The following is a 17,049-nucleotide window of genomic DNA, read 5'->3' as shown; positions in this document are numbered from 1 at the left end:
TAAAGTGGCGAATCTATTTACTGAAAGTCTTAATGTCAAAAAAGTTGGGAGGAAGCTGCATGAGATCGATCGGCATGAGAGAGAGGAAGTAAGGGGTGAGAGGCTGAGAATGGTGATTGAGAGGGTAAGAAGAAGTGGCAAAGATTGAAAGAGAAAGTAAAGAGAGAAAATAATGAAACCCTAGATCTAGAAAGGGGAGAGAGGCAAAGATTGAAAGAGAAAGCAAAGAGAGAAAAGAATGAAACCCTAGATCTAGAAAGGGGAAAGTGGCAAAGATTGAGAGAGAAAACAATGAAACCCTAGAAATTAGAAACTTATTGGCTAAATTAAGATTGCATAAAAACTAAGAAACCAAAATTTATTTTTCTCTTTAATTTTTAGTTTCCATGATATATATATATATATATATATATATATTTAACTTAAACTAATTAATATAGCAACTTGCATACTTATTAGCTCATTGTTCTCCACCTTTTTTTAAGTGCCATGTATTCCAACCAAAATATGTTTGCATTTGTAAGAATTTGGTGAAAATTAGTTTTGTTTGTTAACGCTTTTTAATTTGATGTTTTTAAAACAAAAATACTAACAAACAATTAAAATTACTTTCACATTTATATCGCATCAGAATATTTTTTAAAAATAAAAAACAAAATTATCATAAAAATTAAAAAAAAAAAAAAAAAATTAACAAACGAAATCGGATTATTATGGTAAATTATTTTTTAGAGTGGATGGTGCTAAAACTATATGTTGTTGCACCATGGAATGGAATCACTCATGAATGCTTTAAGAGTAAATTACCAAAACTCTCATACTTATCCACTTATCCTCAACGGCTAAAGATTAGAGCTGAGTCACAAAAGAGGTTGTACGTGTGGGTCCCACTTCTGGATAAGTCTCACCACCAAACATAAAAGAGACAGCTTGAGTTGTGCGTCAATGCGCTGCACGTTACCCAATCCCAACAAAATAAGAAGAAAATATTGGCTCCAACCATCCGGATGCTTCCACGTGTTGCCACTAGACCCCGTCAGTTACTGAACAGGTAAAAAGGTAAACACTGGTCACTGGCGCATTGTTCAACGTCTTTGGTTCGTGGCACGTGAACTCCGACACTACAATAATGCTTTTACCCTACGTACTCCTCCATGTCACCACATGTCTTGGCAAATAAGATATCGATCAATTAAAAACAAATTACATAAATATGGATTTTCAAAACAAAAAGAAGAAAGGGAAAAAGGAAACTTCCTCCCCTCAAATTAATATTCAATTTATAATATTTTTAGAACTAAATATTTTACCAATTTTTTTTTTTTTTCAAATTACCAAAAAATTGTAATGTATTTTCTTTGTATCAAAAATTACAAAAATACCTATATATATATATAAAAAAAAAATAACAAAAATAAGTGATGACCCGCCGGAGACGGAGCCAGAAGTTCTTATGAACAAGGGTTAAAAGTTAAAAAAAATTATTGACAGGTGGCAATATTCTAAATTTTTTTTTTTACCTAATTTTTTTTTTCTTTTTTAGAATTAATGGGAGGCAATGGCCTATACCCCCTCCAAATCTGTTCCTCCCGGTTGCTACCATCTTTTCTTTTCTTTTTTTAATTGTATTAAAGTAATTTGTCTTTTTGAAAATTTTTAAAAACATTTTTGCCTTTTTACATTATTAATTTTTGGTAATTTAAGAGAAAGCGCGAAAGTCGTTACATGTTAGAGCATCCGAAACATTGATGTAATTAATAGTTCGGAGAGATATTAAAAGTTGAGCATTAATTTGAAGAAAATATATATATATATATATATATATATATATATATATATAAAAGCACATCATTTAAAAAATAACATAATATTTATTTATGCAATAAAATAGAATTTAAATCATAAAATACATTCTGTCCATTTAAAAAAGAAAAAAAGGAAATTAATTTTGTGGGAGTACTGAGGAGTAGGTGTAAAAATAATCGTGGGAGGGTGAATTGGGTGATAAGTGAAGTGAAAACAGCTCATTATTATTATTATTATTATTATTATTATTATATTCTAGAATGGATGGGATGGGATAAGGATAAGGCCGGATCGCTACGACAAGACTAGTAATAAAAACAATTTCTTTATCCCACAGCCCCCCTTTACTAATATTAATTAATTAATTCCCCCCCTACTCATTACTCATTACTCATTACTCATTACTAATTAATTTTGTATGTAACTAAAATAATTTAAACCCCCCCCTCCCTCGCCCATTCATTCTTCTTCTTCTTCTCCTTCTTCCACTGCAAATTTTGAAGAGTACTAAGAATGTCGATTGAGTTGGATAGTAAACCCGCCGGATTGACACGAGGCGGCACGTTGTGCGCCGGCGTGTTGGTCGCCAAGGCGGTGGACGGTGACGATTTGAAGGACTGCAGTCCGTCGTCCTCGATCGGGACCAACAGCGATCTGGGCTCCGACGGTGAGGATTTAGGCGAAAACGAGGCGCAGAGTTCGTATAGAGGGCCTTTGGATATGATGAACGCGTTGGAGGAGGTTCTGCCAATCAGGTTTTTTTTTTTTTTTTTTTTTTTTTTTTTTTTTTAATTTTTTTTTTTCTGTTTTTTGTTGGACGAAATAGATTTTTTTTTTTTTTTTTTTTTTTTTTTAAAAAAAAAAAAAAAAAGGAAAGAAAGAGTGAGAGCTAAAAGTAGCTATAGCATGAATAATTGGTGAAAATTGAGCCAAAGGAAGGAGCTAGAGAAGATTTTTGTAACTCTTCCTTCTATACATGCATATATTGCAATTCATTATATGTATTTTATGAAGAAACAAATATTGGGCAGTTTCTAAAATTAAAAGGTTGAAAAAAAATAAAAATAGAAATAAAAATAAACGATAGATGCGTGATGCTGTTGTAAATATGATATGATAAAATATACCAAAAAAAAAAAAAAAACACGATAAGAGGACATATTGGGAGAAACTAAATTAGGGTTTACTACTATAGGTGGAAGGAGGTGAGACGATTATGTTTTGTTTTCCTTTATTTTTTGGACTGCGTTGGAGCATGCAGTCATACAGGTTTTAGACTATCCAAGACAAGTCTAGACAACTTGGGTTCGAATGGTGTCTTGGTTTGGGTCAAACTATGTGAGCCAAATCAAACGATATGGTTTAGGGTTAGGCTAGACCGGATAGGAAACAAGTCGGATTGGAACCAAGCTCTGCGCCTGAGGCGCATAGACTTGCTAGGACACATGTAGGACTTGTTACGCGGTATAGTCGAGCCTGGATGTGGTGGGTGTAGCTAGTTGATCATTGAGCTGCATGGAGAGTGTTTAAGATTAAGTCGCATTTGGGTCATACATTGAGGTATGTGTGGTGTGTCATTTGATTAAGGCGTGTGTGGCGCATGAGACCGACAACTCGAATTACAGACTGTGTGAGAGAATGCGCAATGGCTTTGGCAGATCGGCAGCCTCTACGCTCATTTCTAGCGTTGGTTGCTGGAGAAACGATTGTTTGGAGGCAGATCTCGGAGCAGTGTGTGTAAGTAAAAGTGAAATTTCGAAGGTGTAAGGATATGTTTGTGGTTGGAGCTCGACATTGTTGCTGGCACAATGCTGATTAGTGCCTAAAAGGATTACTGGTTAATGCGTGACCAGAAAAGAAACCAAATTTCAGGGAGTAAGCATGTGCATAGAGTTTGGTAGGCAACATGAATGGTGTACATAATATATGGAGGTTGCAGGAAAGTGGTTTAATACCATGGTAAACTTTTGAAATATAAATTATAAGAAAAGAGTGAAAATATTAGTAGAAAGAAAGGACGTGAGGAATTAACGTGGTTTGTAAAAAATTACATCTTTTTTATTTACCCCATATTTGTTTATGATGGGAGGGGTTTATATAGGAAATATATTGTACTGCAGGAGTGCAAAGTGCGTGTTTACTACTCTAAAAAATAAAATATGTTGTTCCTCATGGTTTAATCTTCAATTTGTCCAAGAAACTAGCATTTTCATAGTTTGGCATTTCAGAAAGTAGAGAATACCATTACCAAATGCATTGAACTTGGATGATTTTGATGGAAGAGCTCCCTTCTTTCTTTCTTTCTTTTTTTTTTAATCAAGTTTTGTTTGGTGATTAAGTGGGCTTGATTGGGAAGCCTCTGTTTGTATCAATTTACATTCGTTGGTTTTGGTTTCAAATTCCCAGTTTGGCTTGACAGCGCAATGCTTTCTACTTGAATCTCATTTCTGTTCAGAATTCCTTTGTGTTTATGCAAAATTCATGTGGTTTTAACTCAATTACAAAACTAGTAATCTATCAGTATGATGAAGAGATCTTGATACCAAATTGTGGCAATTTTTTACCTAACTAGATGAGAAACGGAAGCTATCTTGCTGTTACTGTTCTGATGATGAATTGATATTATGGTTGCAGAAGAGGCATATCAAATTTCTACAACGGTAAATCGAAGTCCTTCACAAGTCTAGCAGAGGCGTCCTCTTCTTCCTCCATTAAAGACGTTGGGAAACCGGAAAACGCCTACACCAGGAAACGGAGAAACCTACTTGCCTCCAATCATGTGTGGGACAAGAACCAAAATTTAAAAAGTCATATGGGTGGGATATCAAAGAGACCACTAAGCTCCAGTCGAAGCACATTGGCTTTTGCAGTTACCATGAGCAGCTCGGACGGCATCAGTAGCTCAAGTGAGGATTCAAGTTCAAGGTCTCCTCCGCATCTTCCACCACCGCACCCACGGAGTAGATCAGCTAGAAAAAATTTGTCAGCTTGGCAGTCGTTCTCCACAGCCGATTTACAACAATGTGCCACTTATCAATTGTTGACAGAACCAGCCGTACCAAACTAATTTTGTTGTTGGGAGGCAGTGTTAAAGTTAATACATCTAATGTCTCTTTAGAAGAAACACATGATGGACATTGCTTCTGCTGTTCCTTCTTTTAACTGTACTCGGCAAAGAATGTTCAAACTCACACGTTTAAAGAATCCATTTGTAGAGTAATTAATTAGCTTTTACATTGACACTAGTCTACCACAATCCCTGCTTCCTTCTAAGAGTTGACAGACACGAAGTTATTTGTGCATCCCAACAAATGGAAAAAAGGATTACGCCCCCCAAATCACCATTTAAGAAAAGATTTGGCAGAATCATTTGATGATTTCCGGTTTAACCAAAATAAATTTTTGGGATGCAACAAGAATTTGGATGCTCAAATTATATCAGAAAGATTTGCAATCGTTGTGGAAATTCCGTTTTCTCTGCTTTTAGTATCTTCTTTGGAAGAGGCATAAGATCTTATAATTTATTATCATTTTTTTTTTTAATGTTCCGTTTATTTCGATTATCGAAAAATATTTTTAAGAGAAATCATTATTAAGGAAAATGTTTTCGGTAAAAAACATTTTTTTTTTTAATATTTATTGCATACGGAAAAAAGCACATATTTTATATTTTCATTCAATTATATTAATCTATAAAAATCAATTTTTATTCACAACATAAAAATATTAATATAAAATAATTGCTTGGTGGTGATCCGAAAGTGGCTCGGTGGTTGTCTGAGGTAGCTCGGTAATGGTTCGAGAGTAGCTCAGTTATGGTCTAGAGTGACTCGACGGTGGTCTGAGAGTGGCTAGGAGATGGTCCGAAGTGGCTCAGGGGTAGTTCGAGAGTGACTTGGTGGTGGTTCAAAGGTGACTCAGTTATGACCTAGGTTGGCTCGACGATGGTTTGAAGGTGTCTAGGTTATAGTCTAAGGTGGCTCGACAGTGGTCTAAGAGTGGCCCAGTGATGCTCGACAATGGCTTAGGAGTAGTTCAAAGGTGACTCAGTGATGGTCCAAAGGTGGCACGGTAATGGTCTAGAGTGGCTCAACGGTAGTCCGGAGGTAGCTCGATAGTGGTCTAAGAGTGACTCGATAATGGTCCAAGGTGGCTCGATGGTGGTCCGGCGATAGTCTGAGAATGGCTCAGTGATGGTCCGAGGTGGTTCAATAGTGACCCGGCAGTGGCCTAGGTCTATCTCGAAAATGATTTACGAAATTTAAAAATGTAAATTATTTTCCAAAACTAAATAAGCTTTTTTGGTCAAACCGAAAAATATTTTCAGTTTGACTATTATTTTCAGTAGCACCAAAAAATATAAAAAATATTTTACAAAATATGTTTTACATCGAAACAAACAGAACATTAAAGAACAAATTCCCACATTTAAATTGTGGCAGATGTGCTAATTATAATACAAGTCCTCAAAACTTCATACAACAAATTTCAACAATATGTGTGTATATTGTAGGTTTTGGGTGGGGGACAGTGATGCTAAAAAAATAACAAAATACTTGATTAATGAAATGAAAATGAATGCCCATCCTCAGTGGAATATAGTGAATATTTACAACAATAAATCAATTTGATTGTTTTTTTCTCCATTTAATATACAGATAAGAGAAAACTAAGGAACTGCACTAGATTACAAAGCATATAATCCAAGGGTAAAACATATACAAACTTAGAAGGATATGCTTCATAAAAAAAGAAGCAGCCTTTCAAGCAAATAGTATAGTGACCTATTCCACACAACCACGTGTTGCTGCCTAAACCAATCGGTAGTATAGGGGAAAACATTCTAATCAATCCCCAAGAACTACTTTTTTGTGGACATAATTCAGTATTTCCTATGACTGACTATCTGCTTCAGATAAGGAGAAACCCTCTGATTCCTACGTGTAAATCTCTAAAGCCTGGGATAAAGGCCACATCAGGCTAAATGAATGCTTTAACAGCAATTCTGGCAACTTTGAAGCTAATGGAGATTATCTACTTTTGATGCTGGCCAAGAAATTGTGCACAAGGATACTCCGACAGGAAATTTGGAAGTTCGATATCCGAAGGATCAATAGCAGGAATTGCAATATCTATATCTTCGGTAGAGAAAGGAATGCTGCAATGAGAAAGAAAAAAAATAAGACACAAGTATAAAAAGATGAGGACACAAAACAAAACAAAAAATGAGTAAATTTTTTTGCAACATTAAATTAAATAAAAGTTTGCCAAAAGCAAGGAATTCATCTTACTGTTTATTCTTGTCGATTATTATGTTTTACGACTACCCGTATAATTGAGACGACAAGAAGATTACCTCAGATCATCATCCAACAAGAAGGAATTGGAGGTCAAATTCTGATTGTCCTTGTTCAAGATCTCCCTCATTTGAGCAACCACCTGCTACCCCAATAAGATTTAGAATCATATGGGATAAGATATTACACAAATCTACTGAACTAGAACTGAAAATGAAACTTGCCTCATTGGACACACTCTGAGTACCATATTTGTCATCCCAGTACATAGTACTTATTCGATAGATTTGTCTAACAGTTAATGCCTGCCCGAGAATCACAAGATAATAACATGATTTGTAATCCCAAATGGTTTTCAAGTCAATAAAGAGGATTAAAAAACTTCGATGGACAATATGTAAGATATTACCGGACAAAGATCCTGTCTTATCTCTTCCAAAGATTTTTTCCTCTTCTGATGTATTACCTAAAAAATTGCAGCAATTCATTTAAGTATAGATACTATAGGTGAAAGCTCAAAAAATGTCAACAAAAACAGCCATGGCTTATACCAGAAACCCAACAGCTTGTCTAATATAATTTAGCTCATGCCAAGAGGTTCCTGCATACTGCGGTTGAGCAAAAGATTCAGGAACTGACAGCATAAAATTCAACCACTGTAACAATTTAATGTGCCAAGTGAAGATTCTATTTACCTCATCTTTTGCACCAACTATCCACTTCTCCAGTTCTGCTAGACCAGATTTCACATATTCCCCATTGGAAAATGTGCAACATTCACGTCGCAGTAGAAGACTACCCCACCAAATGCACCAAAAGAAAACCAACTCAATACACAAAACTAATTAATCATTTGATGGCATTACAAAGAAACTAGAAATAATGATTACCTGTTGAAAAGTGAGATATTGATGAAAGAAAAAACCTGGGTGATTAACTTACGGATGAAAAAGGAGGGCACCTGGAGGAGCAGTTTTTATGTCAGAAAAAATTGATAAAATTAACTAAGTTCTTAAATGGAGTACTAATATGACTTTATAAAGTAACCGCGTCTTAGGACCTCTTGCACACCTATACGTGTGTTAAAAAATTTAAAATGTCACTATAATTTGACACCACTCCAATATGCAGTAGGCATACTGCCATATGTTTATTACTACCATTCTAACACCATCATTTTTAAAACAAAAGAAATATCTAAATATATCAGCCAATTAGAATAAGCGACATGTAGTAAAGGTAATGAGAGATGAGGCTATATGAGAGACACATATGCATTAATCTCAACTTTACGTCCACATGTAGTATGGTTATGGATTCGTTGGGATATATAAGCCTTCATTGCCCAGTCTGCACTGTGCACACTCCTAATATTTTCTAAATTTTTTTGTGTCAGCATGTCTGTGTCCTACCATACCCATGCCCAAGGTTGATGTCCATCCTCCATAGGCTGTAACAAACTGCACTATTATGTCTCACCATTTACATACTACGCCATAAAACATCTTGTCTAAAGATATAATAACTATATTCAATCACACGACCTTTGTAAATCATTGGTATTAGTTCTTTGAACTTAACTGTTGCACCAAAACATATTCTGGAAAATGAAAAGATATAATGAAGAACAGACCAAAATGTACAACAAATTATGCTCCCAGATGTTCTCTAACTGTTTTGCAAATGGTATGGACAAATACAAACAACAAAGAAGAGACAAACATTAAACACAATGCTGATAAAGGAAGACAATGTTGCATTCCACATACTTGATTACCACGTAATCGACTCATAAGTGAATCCAAAAATTTGATGATATTGTCCCATTGGCTACTAGGCAGTTGCTGAGGAACACTTCCAGGTGATCTAGATGATTTTCCAGCATGTACTCTTGCAGCTTTGGGAGCCTTACAAGTATTCACAAAAAAACATATAAGATGTAACTAGTGACTTGCAAAGAGCAGATGGATTCTCATAATCATAACCAAAATAGCAAGGCAAAGTAAGATCAATCATGCAATGTTAAAATTAACCCTTGAAGACGCTAAACTTCATATGTTGATGAGAAGATTTTTCCATCAAATTTCCTCACAATTAAATAACACATTCCTGCAGATGTCTATCCCTGTTTCTTTAGATAAATGAAACCACCTCTGCAAAACAAAACAATCCAGTAATACATAGAGGCTTTTTGATTTTTTTATTTTTTGATTTTTTTTTTTAAAAAAAAAAACCTGTATTTTATATCTTTCAAATAACATAAGCCACTAAAAACAATTCCAATTAATTAACAGAGAGACAAAATGCTAATTCACTAAGCTCATGTATAGTGAATCTACAGAAGAGAGCATATGAAGAATGGTGATCAATGAAAACAATTATTAGTCAAGCAACTATGTAGCACATGCAGAGTAAAACATTAGAGTTGGTGCAATGTGTATCAAGACCATCAGGATGACAAATTAAAGGTTATGCCTAGGCTGTATCTCCTTTTAGGGTGTCTTCTCCTTTTAGGGTGCCTTCTATATACATCATTTAATAGAAAATCTAGTTACATAAGCTACTCAACTGTATCAAATAACCACTAAATAAGAACACCAACGTACAAGGGATGGCATTTCGGACCATTATGTTAAACACATTTTTCCATGTGCACTGAAACTGTTACTCAGATTATGCATTAAGCATCCAAAACAGGAAAGGGGGAAATAAAATATAACTAAAAAGAAATTCATCATAGTTGACATATGACAGACAGATTTCGGCATGTATTGTTCTACATCACGTCTGACTAAATGAGAACAATCACCTGAATACATGAGCTCAACAGCGGAGATAATTCTTTCTTCAAATTGTCACGAATCAAACCAAAAATCTTCTCTACACAAGCAGTTAACTGTTGTTTGAATAGAATAGCCGGATATCTTGCTTCTACATGAGAAAGACCATCCTCGAATCCTCCAATATATTTGAAAGGAGATTTCAGTCCCTGAAAAGGGAAACCAACTAAATCAGCTGAATCTCTCATACAGAAGTTATTCACCATGTATAAAAGTAAAGAGAAATTAAATATCTGAACCCCACGTGCAAGAACTACCTAAGGCAATAAGAGATATAACTTGTGTCAGTACACCATTAAAAGTGCATCACTTACTAAACTATTATAGTAAACTTCCACTTTTTTTTACCGACTATGCAATCAAATCTGTAAGAATAACAAAGCATGCCACTCAATGTATGAGAACTAAAATGTCAATCTCTATAAAGAGAAGAAATGAATCACAGACCACATCAATATTAGAAAGGCCAAGGTATTACATTACTTAATAAACCAGCATGAGATGTACACAATGATGTAGCATAAAACTCTAAAGTTTTGCTCCAGCCCCCTCTCTTTTTACTTTTCAAAATACTAGACAGGAATATACAAATTCTAACAGAAAGAATTAAAATGTCAAATCTAAGCCATTAAAAAAATTTGTAGTCCTTGAGTACCCAGTTCAACTCCTACCCCAAATATCGTATTTCCCCATCTCCTTACATACCTGGGTCATTGCAACACCTGCGGGTTATGCCTTTACTCAAGCTAGGGACCATGCTGTCATGTTAGGATTTGGGAGGTCCCACTTAATAAACAATTATACAGAAAATAATAAGCGAGTAAAGAATTTGTAATCTAAAAGAAAAAGAAGAAGAAGAAGAAAATAATGGCCTTGTTGTCAAACGCTTTTTAGGGAAGCTTCTTTTTTTTTTTAACAAACAACTTCAAACACAAAATACTCGCAAAACACTCAAAAGTACTTTCATATTTATGTCACATCAGAACACTTTTTCAGCCAAAAAGCAAAAGCACCTTCTAAAAAGTTTTATCAAACAAACCCAATAATTTTATTGAGATTAGATGTATAAGATCACCAAACAATCACAAAATATCTTAAATTTGTAAACAACTTTACAATGTAAGGCGAGATCCTCCTCCTCTCTTTCTTTCTTTTCTTTCTTTTCTTTTTTCTTTTTCTATGGTTGGTTGGGTGCGAGCGCGGGGGGTGGGGGAACAGACCAGCTTAGCAAAACTTAACATAAGATAGTCCAGATTATTCTTAGTGCTGAGATGGCACAAATTCTGAGGAAATGCTTAATCCACTGAAAATGAAAGAAAGAACAGAAATCCATCTCCTTCACCCTACCACTAATTACCCCCTCCACATCCATTGAAAATGCTTAATCCCAAGAATTGTGAATTTAAAAATAGTATGATGTTTCCAAGAAGATAATGATCAAACAAAAGAAACAATGATATCTACTTGTTATTCATTGTATTTAAAAAAAATATGCAAACATATACAAAATATGCAATAAGTTCATGTTTCTCAACGTAAACTCACATGCCCAACCCTGCTAATTAACCCAGAAGACCCAGCAGAACGCTGAGAACTGGTAGTCAGAAAACCATTGGATCTTAAATTTCTCTGCAGGAGGCACAGAAGTGCTGAGGCATTGGACAGCCAATATGGCAAAGAAACGTTTTCATCCCCAACCTGAAACAATTTTGACACCAAAGTTACAAAATTTTTAGAAGCAAGTAGACGAGATGAACTCTAATCATGATTCAGAATCTATAAAATTATAGAATTATTATAAAAATCGGAGTGAAAGAATATAAAATGGGCAAAACCACAATGTAATATCAATCGTATTAACATCAATCATGAATTGATGATACCCATTTAAAAATGACAATTGAAGCAAGTGAACACCTTCAAAACATCATTAACTCCCTCTATTATGAAGTCGAATATTTCTGTTCGCTCAGACTCGAAGGCATGCCATTGAAGAAGACATTTATAAATGATACAAGCTGCCATGGGTTTACCATCTTTAAACCCCAAATCTTCTTTAATACACCTCGAGAGGAATTCATAATTCTCCTGTACATTAAATATACATCTCAAGCTCCATACGTGACAAATAAAATTTAAATGCCAGTGACCTAGGCATGTTATATTCTCTACAAACGATATTTACTATCAGTCAAAATATCACAGAGAGCTCCAAAATCTAACTGAAGGGTCTAGGAACAGAAGAGAATACCCGGTGCCTCTCCACAGTTAATTTTGATCGACGTGATTCTGATAAACCATGTGAAAACGAGGCAATTAGCTTTGTCGGTGTGGGTGATTCCTGCATAAAAAAGAAAAGAAAAAAAGAAAAGACAAACAAATAGAAAATAAATAAAAATCAATATGATGCAGAGTAGCTCATAATTCAACAAAAGAACCGATAGAGAAGATGTCTTACAAATACATGCTTCCGGTCAGACTGGGGAAGAACAAGTGCACCAGAATATTTCTGCCCCATTAAGAAAATAATAGTTTGACACAGATTGTACATAGAAGCAATATACAATAAACACATTAAAAGCAAAGTTCAAAATAAATATGTAGGTTGGAGAATTGTCAATTCAACATAAAACCATACAACAGTTAACCAAGTAGAATAGGACAGACACAGTATGTCAGCATGTATGTTTCTCTGCATGTTCGTAGGCAACAGTTTACCTCTGAAAATGCCTTTGCAAAAACAGGACGGTTGTGCTTCGGAGACACACTCAAGGCTTTTTGTCGCAGGACATGATTCTCATCCTCTAAAAGTGAGAGCTTATCCTCCAGACTATAATTCAAATAACAGCACAAATAAAATGATCAGGATGGAAGAGCACGATAAATGTAGAAACTGAATAAAAATAGAGCAAAAAAAAGTAGTTAACATTGATGTCAAAAGGTTTTTATAAGAGAAATGAAATAAACACTGCACAACATAAAATTCAAATTTTGTAAGAAATGAGTAATTTTATCAAACAAAATAAACTGTATAATGGAAATTGAGAAAAAAAAAAAAAAAAAAAAAAAAACATCAAATACTTTCGATAAATGAAACACTACCTTTTGACATTCTGTTGGAGCTCAGAACACTTATGTTCAACTTCCCGCAACTTTTCCATGCTGCCATTACTATCTTTTTGAGCCTTCACAAGCTCAAGCTCCAGCGCTAAGTTCTTCTTTTCCAAGGCATCTAAAGAACTCTGCCAGAAAACAAAGAAGCAATTTTGATGGAAATCTTTTCTCCAAACAAAAGCAGATATACAGATGAGGTAAATTGGAGGACAGAAAGGTGACAGATTTATTGAGGATCTTCCCCACAAATAATTTGCCTGATGTGAAACAAACAAGAAGTTCAAACAAATGCAACATGCATCAAACCCTCTCAGCCGAAACTGAAGAATGTAGCAATACAGTTCCTAATTTGAGTCAATAAATAAACGGATTCCTTCGTAATTACAATCCAAACATAGTCTCGGAAGAAATCCTAACAATAATCCCGCAAATACTTCTTAATCAAACTAGCCATAGCAAAGCAAAAATAACCGGGGGAGGAGGACAAAGGAGAGCAAAACGAGAATATGACCAATGAGGTAATGTGCAAGAAGTATATCAACTTTACAAATGTGATCAAATAAGGAAACAAGAACATTTGACGCACAGATATGACGAGCATCTGGCACCCACATCTTACAAATATTCTTGATTTTCCTCATTACATAGAAACTTTAGGTTCTCCAATCAATCCAACAATAACCAGTAAAGCAGATGACATTTCATTCATTAATTCTTCATCCAAATTCATAATTAATTTTAGGCAATACTCAAATCAAGAAAAAAGCCATTTGATATAACTGAGTTTTGACATCGACGTTAGACTGCTACAGTAAACTTCAGTGAACTTTTCTTTATCCATTATGTATTACCTCAGGAGCCAAGTACTAGCGAGTGGTACACGTCTCCATTGTATCTTATAACTCAATTGAACAATGCTCAACACTTTAAACAGAATGACTGTGTCCATCACTTTCAAAGACAAGACAAGCATGAGCTAAAATGCACACTTTGATGCCAATTACATCGGAGTTGTAACTGATTTTGGTTGAAGTAATATACAAAATCCAATTATCACTAGTTAAAGCACTCCAAACTCAACTAAACCATTGGAGTGTTATCTTGATAAACAAGTCAATACTCAAAAACTTGGAAGCATGTAGCAAAATATTTTTATAAAAACCTTATGCAGAAACTTTTAACTATTCTAACAGAATTTGCAAGCCAAGGATAAGGAAACCAAATGACTGTCTGCTATACTAACATCCATATGCCTGGCTCACATACTATTGGTATAAACAAAATATCATCTGGTCCATGTAAAATACAGTCAAATCCGAAACAGATCAGAACCATCATTTTTCTGCTTTCCATTTGAACTCTACAAATTATTCATGACTTTTAATATTACAAATATGAAAAGGATTATGTGGTTTAAAGAGTTCAATCAAGATCATCCTCAACAGCAATATGAGATCTTTGGAAGGACCAAATTTTGCAGTGAAACCATCTACACAAAAGAACCCATCAAAGCAACTTAAGTGGAAAGTAAATAACCCACCTTTAAATATGCATTTTGCTTTCTCAGTTCAGACGTTCCAATGAGTTCTCTTTCCAAAGCAGATTTCTCCTTCAAAGACAAATCCAATTGATTTTGCAGCACAGCATTCTTGTTGCACTCATTAATTGTTGCCAATTTAGCTGCATCCAGTTCAAGGTTCAATGATTCCAATGTTTTTTGAAGTTTTGAAATATCTACTGACTTAGACTCTTCATGAGAAACCTGCATTCCAGAATTCTCCCAGTAAGGATTGAACTTCTAACCAGCAATATGAGAATATAACACTAAATCACAGTGTTTAATCCAAGAAACATAGGGTAAAGATGGTTAAGGCAAAGCTTATAATTACTACTACCTCCATCATGGCTCTTCCAAAAATGATTCTCATTTTTTAAAAGAGCTCAATTCTCAAGGACAAAAAAAAAAAAAAAAAAACCAACACCACACAAGTTTGGTTAGCCTTTGGAATTCACCCTGTTACGTCAATAAACAAGCAGAAAGGACAGAATTTATTTCAAGAAAAGGAATTATAAGAGATTAAAAATGCTGAATACTTTACCTTTTGACAATAGACAGTCAAGTTTGGGATAGAGAAATAACAGAAGACACTCTTTTGTCAGAAGACGAGAGTACCAAAGGACAAGCCAACCTTTACACTGTTATGCATAGAAAATGAAAACTGATCGTTTTGGATTTTTATCAACCTCAGGGGCTAATTGTGTTTCATTGTTTTATCAGATAGGGTTTCTTGTATACCTCCTATGTGCTGGACTTTAGCCTGTTCTTTTTTGTTAATTTTAAACAGTAATCAAAAGACCACTACAACTCATTACTGCAAATGCTTACCAAAGATACTGCAATCAGATTTTTATTGGCTACAAAAAGAATTAAGACTCGGATTGCCAAATCAGAAAACAAAATGTGTCTCTAACAATAAGCCATCACATTGACTTTATTTTTACTGTCCCTGAGCCATGACATTAAAAATTAGCCACATGGTTAAAGATTTCGCATAATATTAGACATTTAAACTCACATGTCCAACATGTGTTAGGAAAAATAGCAACCAAGAGATCATTTTTCGTTTTTTTTTTTTAAGAAGTAATTGACCCCAAGGGGAGGGGGAAGAAGAAACTCGAACTAGTGACCTCCGCTTCATGAAGTGTGATCCCTAGTTGATTGAGCTATCCATCGGGGTCATATTGCTTTAAAAAAGAGTGTAATTGTTGCTAATGAAGTACCAACATACATTAGTCACATGCAGAACAGCAATAGGAGTTTCCAGGTACAGATTTTCCAAATGCTTCCGATAGAAATCAATAAATAAATCATCTAAAACAAAACTACTGCAATGAAAAGCAATACCCGCATTCTTTTTTCAAACTGCAGCCTCCATGTGAGTTCTTCTAACTGCTTCTCAAGTTTACTTTTAGCTAAACGCAAGGCACCAGCTTCATTAGCCTCCTGCAACAGGCGAATGATTAAAAGACTGATCATATAAAGAACAGTTGCTGTATAGCAGTACTTCAAAATCAACAATTCAAATTCACTCACTTGTTTACGCCTCCGGAGCTCTCTTTTCGCCAATTTCTGCCTCCAACGACATTGTATTGCTATGATAGAATTTTGGCGATATCGGAAAGCCAAGCGAACCTTGCGCATCCTCCAGTGAGACTAAGAAATGTATATTACAAGTCCAAATAGAAGACAAATTGGTGAACTTAAATTAGGCAGACAATTGGACAATTCTATTCAATATAATAGGCAATTACAAGAATATAAAGACAACTATTTACATGGCAAACAACACATTGTCATACTTAAGAGGTAGAAACAAAGGTATAGAGAGAGAGAGAGAGAGAGAGAGAGAGAGAGAGAGAGAGAGAGAGAGTTATTGCATTTTACAAAATGAAGTGTTTTCCCCATAAGACGCAGCAGCCTAATTACACTCTAAAATTAGATTTTTTTTTTTTTTTTTCCCTTTCATTTTCGAGCTAACCAAACAGGATTCTGTTTTGTTCTCTTTAACACCAGTCACAATTGTGATTACAAAACAGGTCTCATATTCACTATAAGAAAACATCAGATATGCTCGCATTATTATTTTTTTGGAAAAAGTATACATAACCCCTTCAAACTACCAGCTCATTATCAATGTCTCTCCCAAACTACCAATTATGTTAATCTCCCTCTCTAAACTACCAAAAAAGTCAATGTCCCCCTAATGAGAAAAATACTCTTCATAAAATTATTAAGAAAACTTAAAAAATTATTAAAAAAAAAAATCTAAAATAACAAAAAGTTATACAAAAAAAAAAAACTAAACATAAAAACGAGTTTTTCTTTTTTTTTCGTTCGTTTTTTTAAAATTTTTTATTTATAATGTTTCAGTTATTTTTCAAAAAAAAAAAAAATCGTTCTTTTTCCTTCTTTTTTTTGTTGTTTTTTTTTT

The 17,049-nt window shown here is 34.5% G+C and overlaps 2 protein-coding genes across 2 annotated transcripts in view; one reads left to right on the top strand and one right to left on the bottom strand.

The window, feature by feature from the left end:
• Positions 1 to 2,207: 2,207 nt before the first annotated feature.
• LOC133866918 (protein OXIDATIVE STRESS 3 LIKE 1-like) lies at positions 2,208 to 5,046 on the top strand. Its single transcript, XM_062303576.1, has 2 exons — positions 2,208 to 2,561; positions 4,441 to 5,046. The coding sequence occupies exons 1-2, from the start codon at positions 2,320 to 2,322 to the stop codon at positions 4,871 to 4,873; spliced, it is 675 nt and encodes a 224-aa protein (XP_062159560.1). The 5' UTR covers positions 2,208 to 2,319; the 3' UTR covers positions 4,874 to 5,046.
• A 1,368-nt stretch (positions 5,047 to 6,414) lies between these two features.
• LOC133867502 (myosin-15) overlaps positions 6,415 to 17,049 on the bottom strand; it is a 31,842-nt gene continuing 21,207 nt past the window's right edge. The window contains exons 22-39 of the mRNA XM_062304302.1: positions 16,152 to 16,271; positions 15,963 to 16,061; positions 14,598 to 14,819; positions 13,046 to 13,185; positions 12,662 to 12,773; positions 12,402 to 12,452; positions 12,195 to 12,284; positions 11,861 to 12,031; positions 11,489 to 11,641; positions 9,913 to 10,092; positions 8,873 to 9,010; positions 7,994 to 8,064; positions 7,799 to 7,898; positions 7,655 to 7,711; positions 7,513 to 7,569; positions 7,328 to 7,408; positions 7,163 to 7,245; positions 6,415 to 6,964 (exon numbers count right to left, since the gene is read on the bottom strand). Of these exons, the coding sequence (XP_062160286.1) occupies positions 6,841 to 6,964; positions 7,163 to 7,245; positions 7,328 to 7,408; positions 7,513 to 7,569; positions 7,655 to 7,711; positions 7,799 to 7,898; positions 7,994 to 8,064; positions 8,873 to 9,010; positions 9,913 to 10,092; positions 11,489 to 11,641; positions 11,861 to 12,031; positions 12,195 to 12,284; positions 12,402 to 12,452; positions 12,662 to 12,773; positions 13,046 to 13,185; positions 14,598 to 14,819; positions 15,963 to 16,061; positions 16,152 to 16,271 (2,049 nt within the window). The 3' untranslated portion in view covers positions 6,415 to 6,840. The remainder of the gene's footprint in view (positions 6,965 to 7,162; positions 7,246 to 7,327; positions 7,409 to 7,512; positions 7,570 to 7,654; positions 7,712 to 7,798; positions 7,899 to 7,993; positions 8,065 to 8,872; positions 9,011 to 9,912; positions 10,093 to 11,488; positions 11,642 to 11,860; positions 12,032 to 12,194; positions 12,285 to 12,401; positions 12,453 to 12,661; positions 12,774 to 13,045; positions 13,186 to 14,597; positions 14,820 to 15,962; positions 16,062 to 16,151; positions 16,272 to 17,049) is intronic.

The sequence above is a fragment of the Alnus glutinosa genome, chromosome 4, assembly GCF_958979055.1.
Source record: "Alnus glutinosa chromosome 4, dhAlnGlut1.1, whole genome shotgun sequence".
In the NCBI taxonomy this organism is placed as follows: Eukaryota; Viridiplantae; Streptophyta; class Magnoliopsida; order Fagales; family Betulaceae; genus Alnus; species Alnus glutinosa.
Note: the sequence above shows the minus strand (reverse complement) of the source record. Positions and strands in the feature narration are given on the sequence as shown.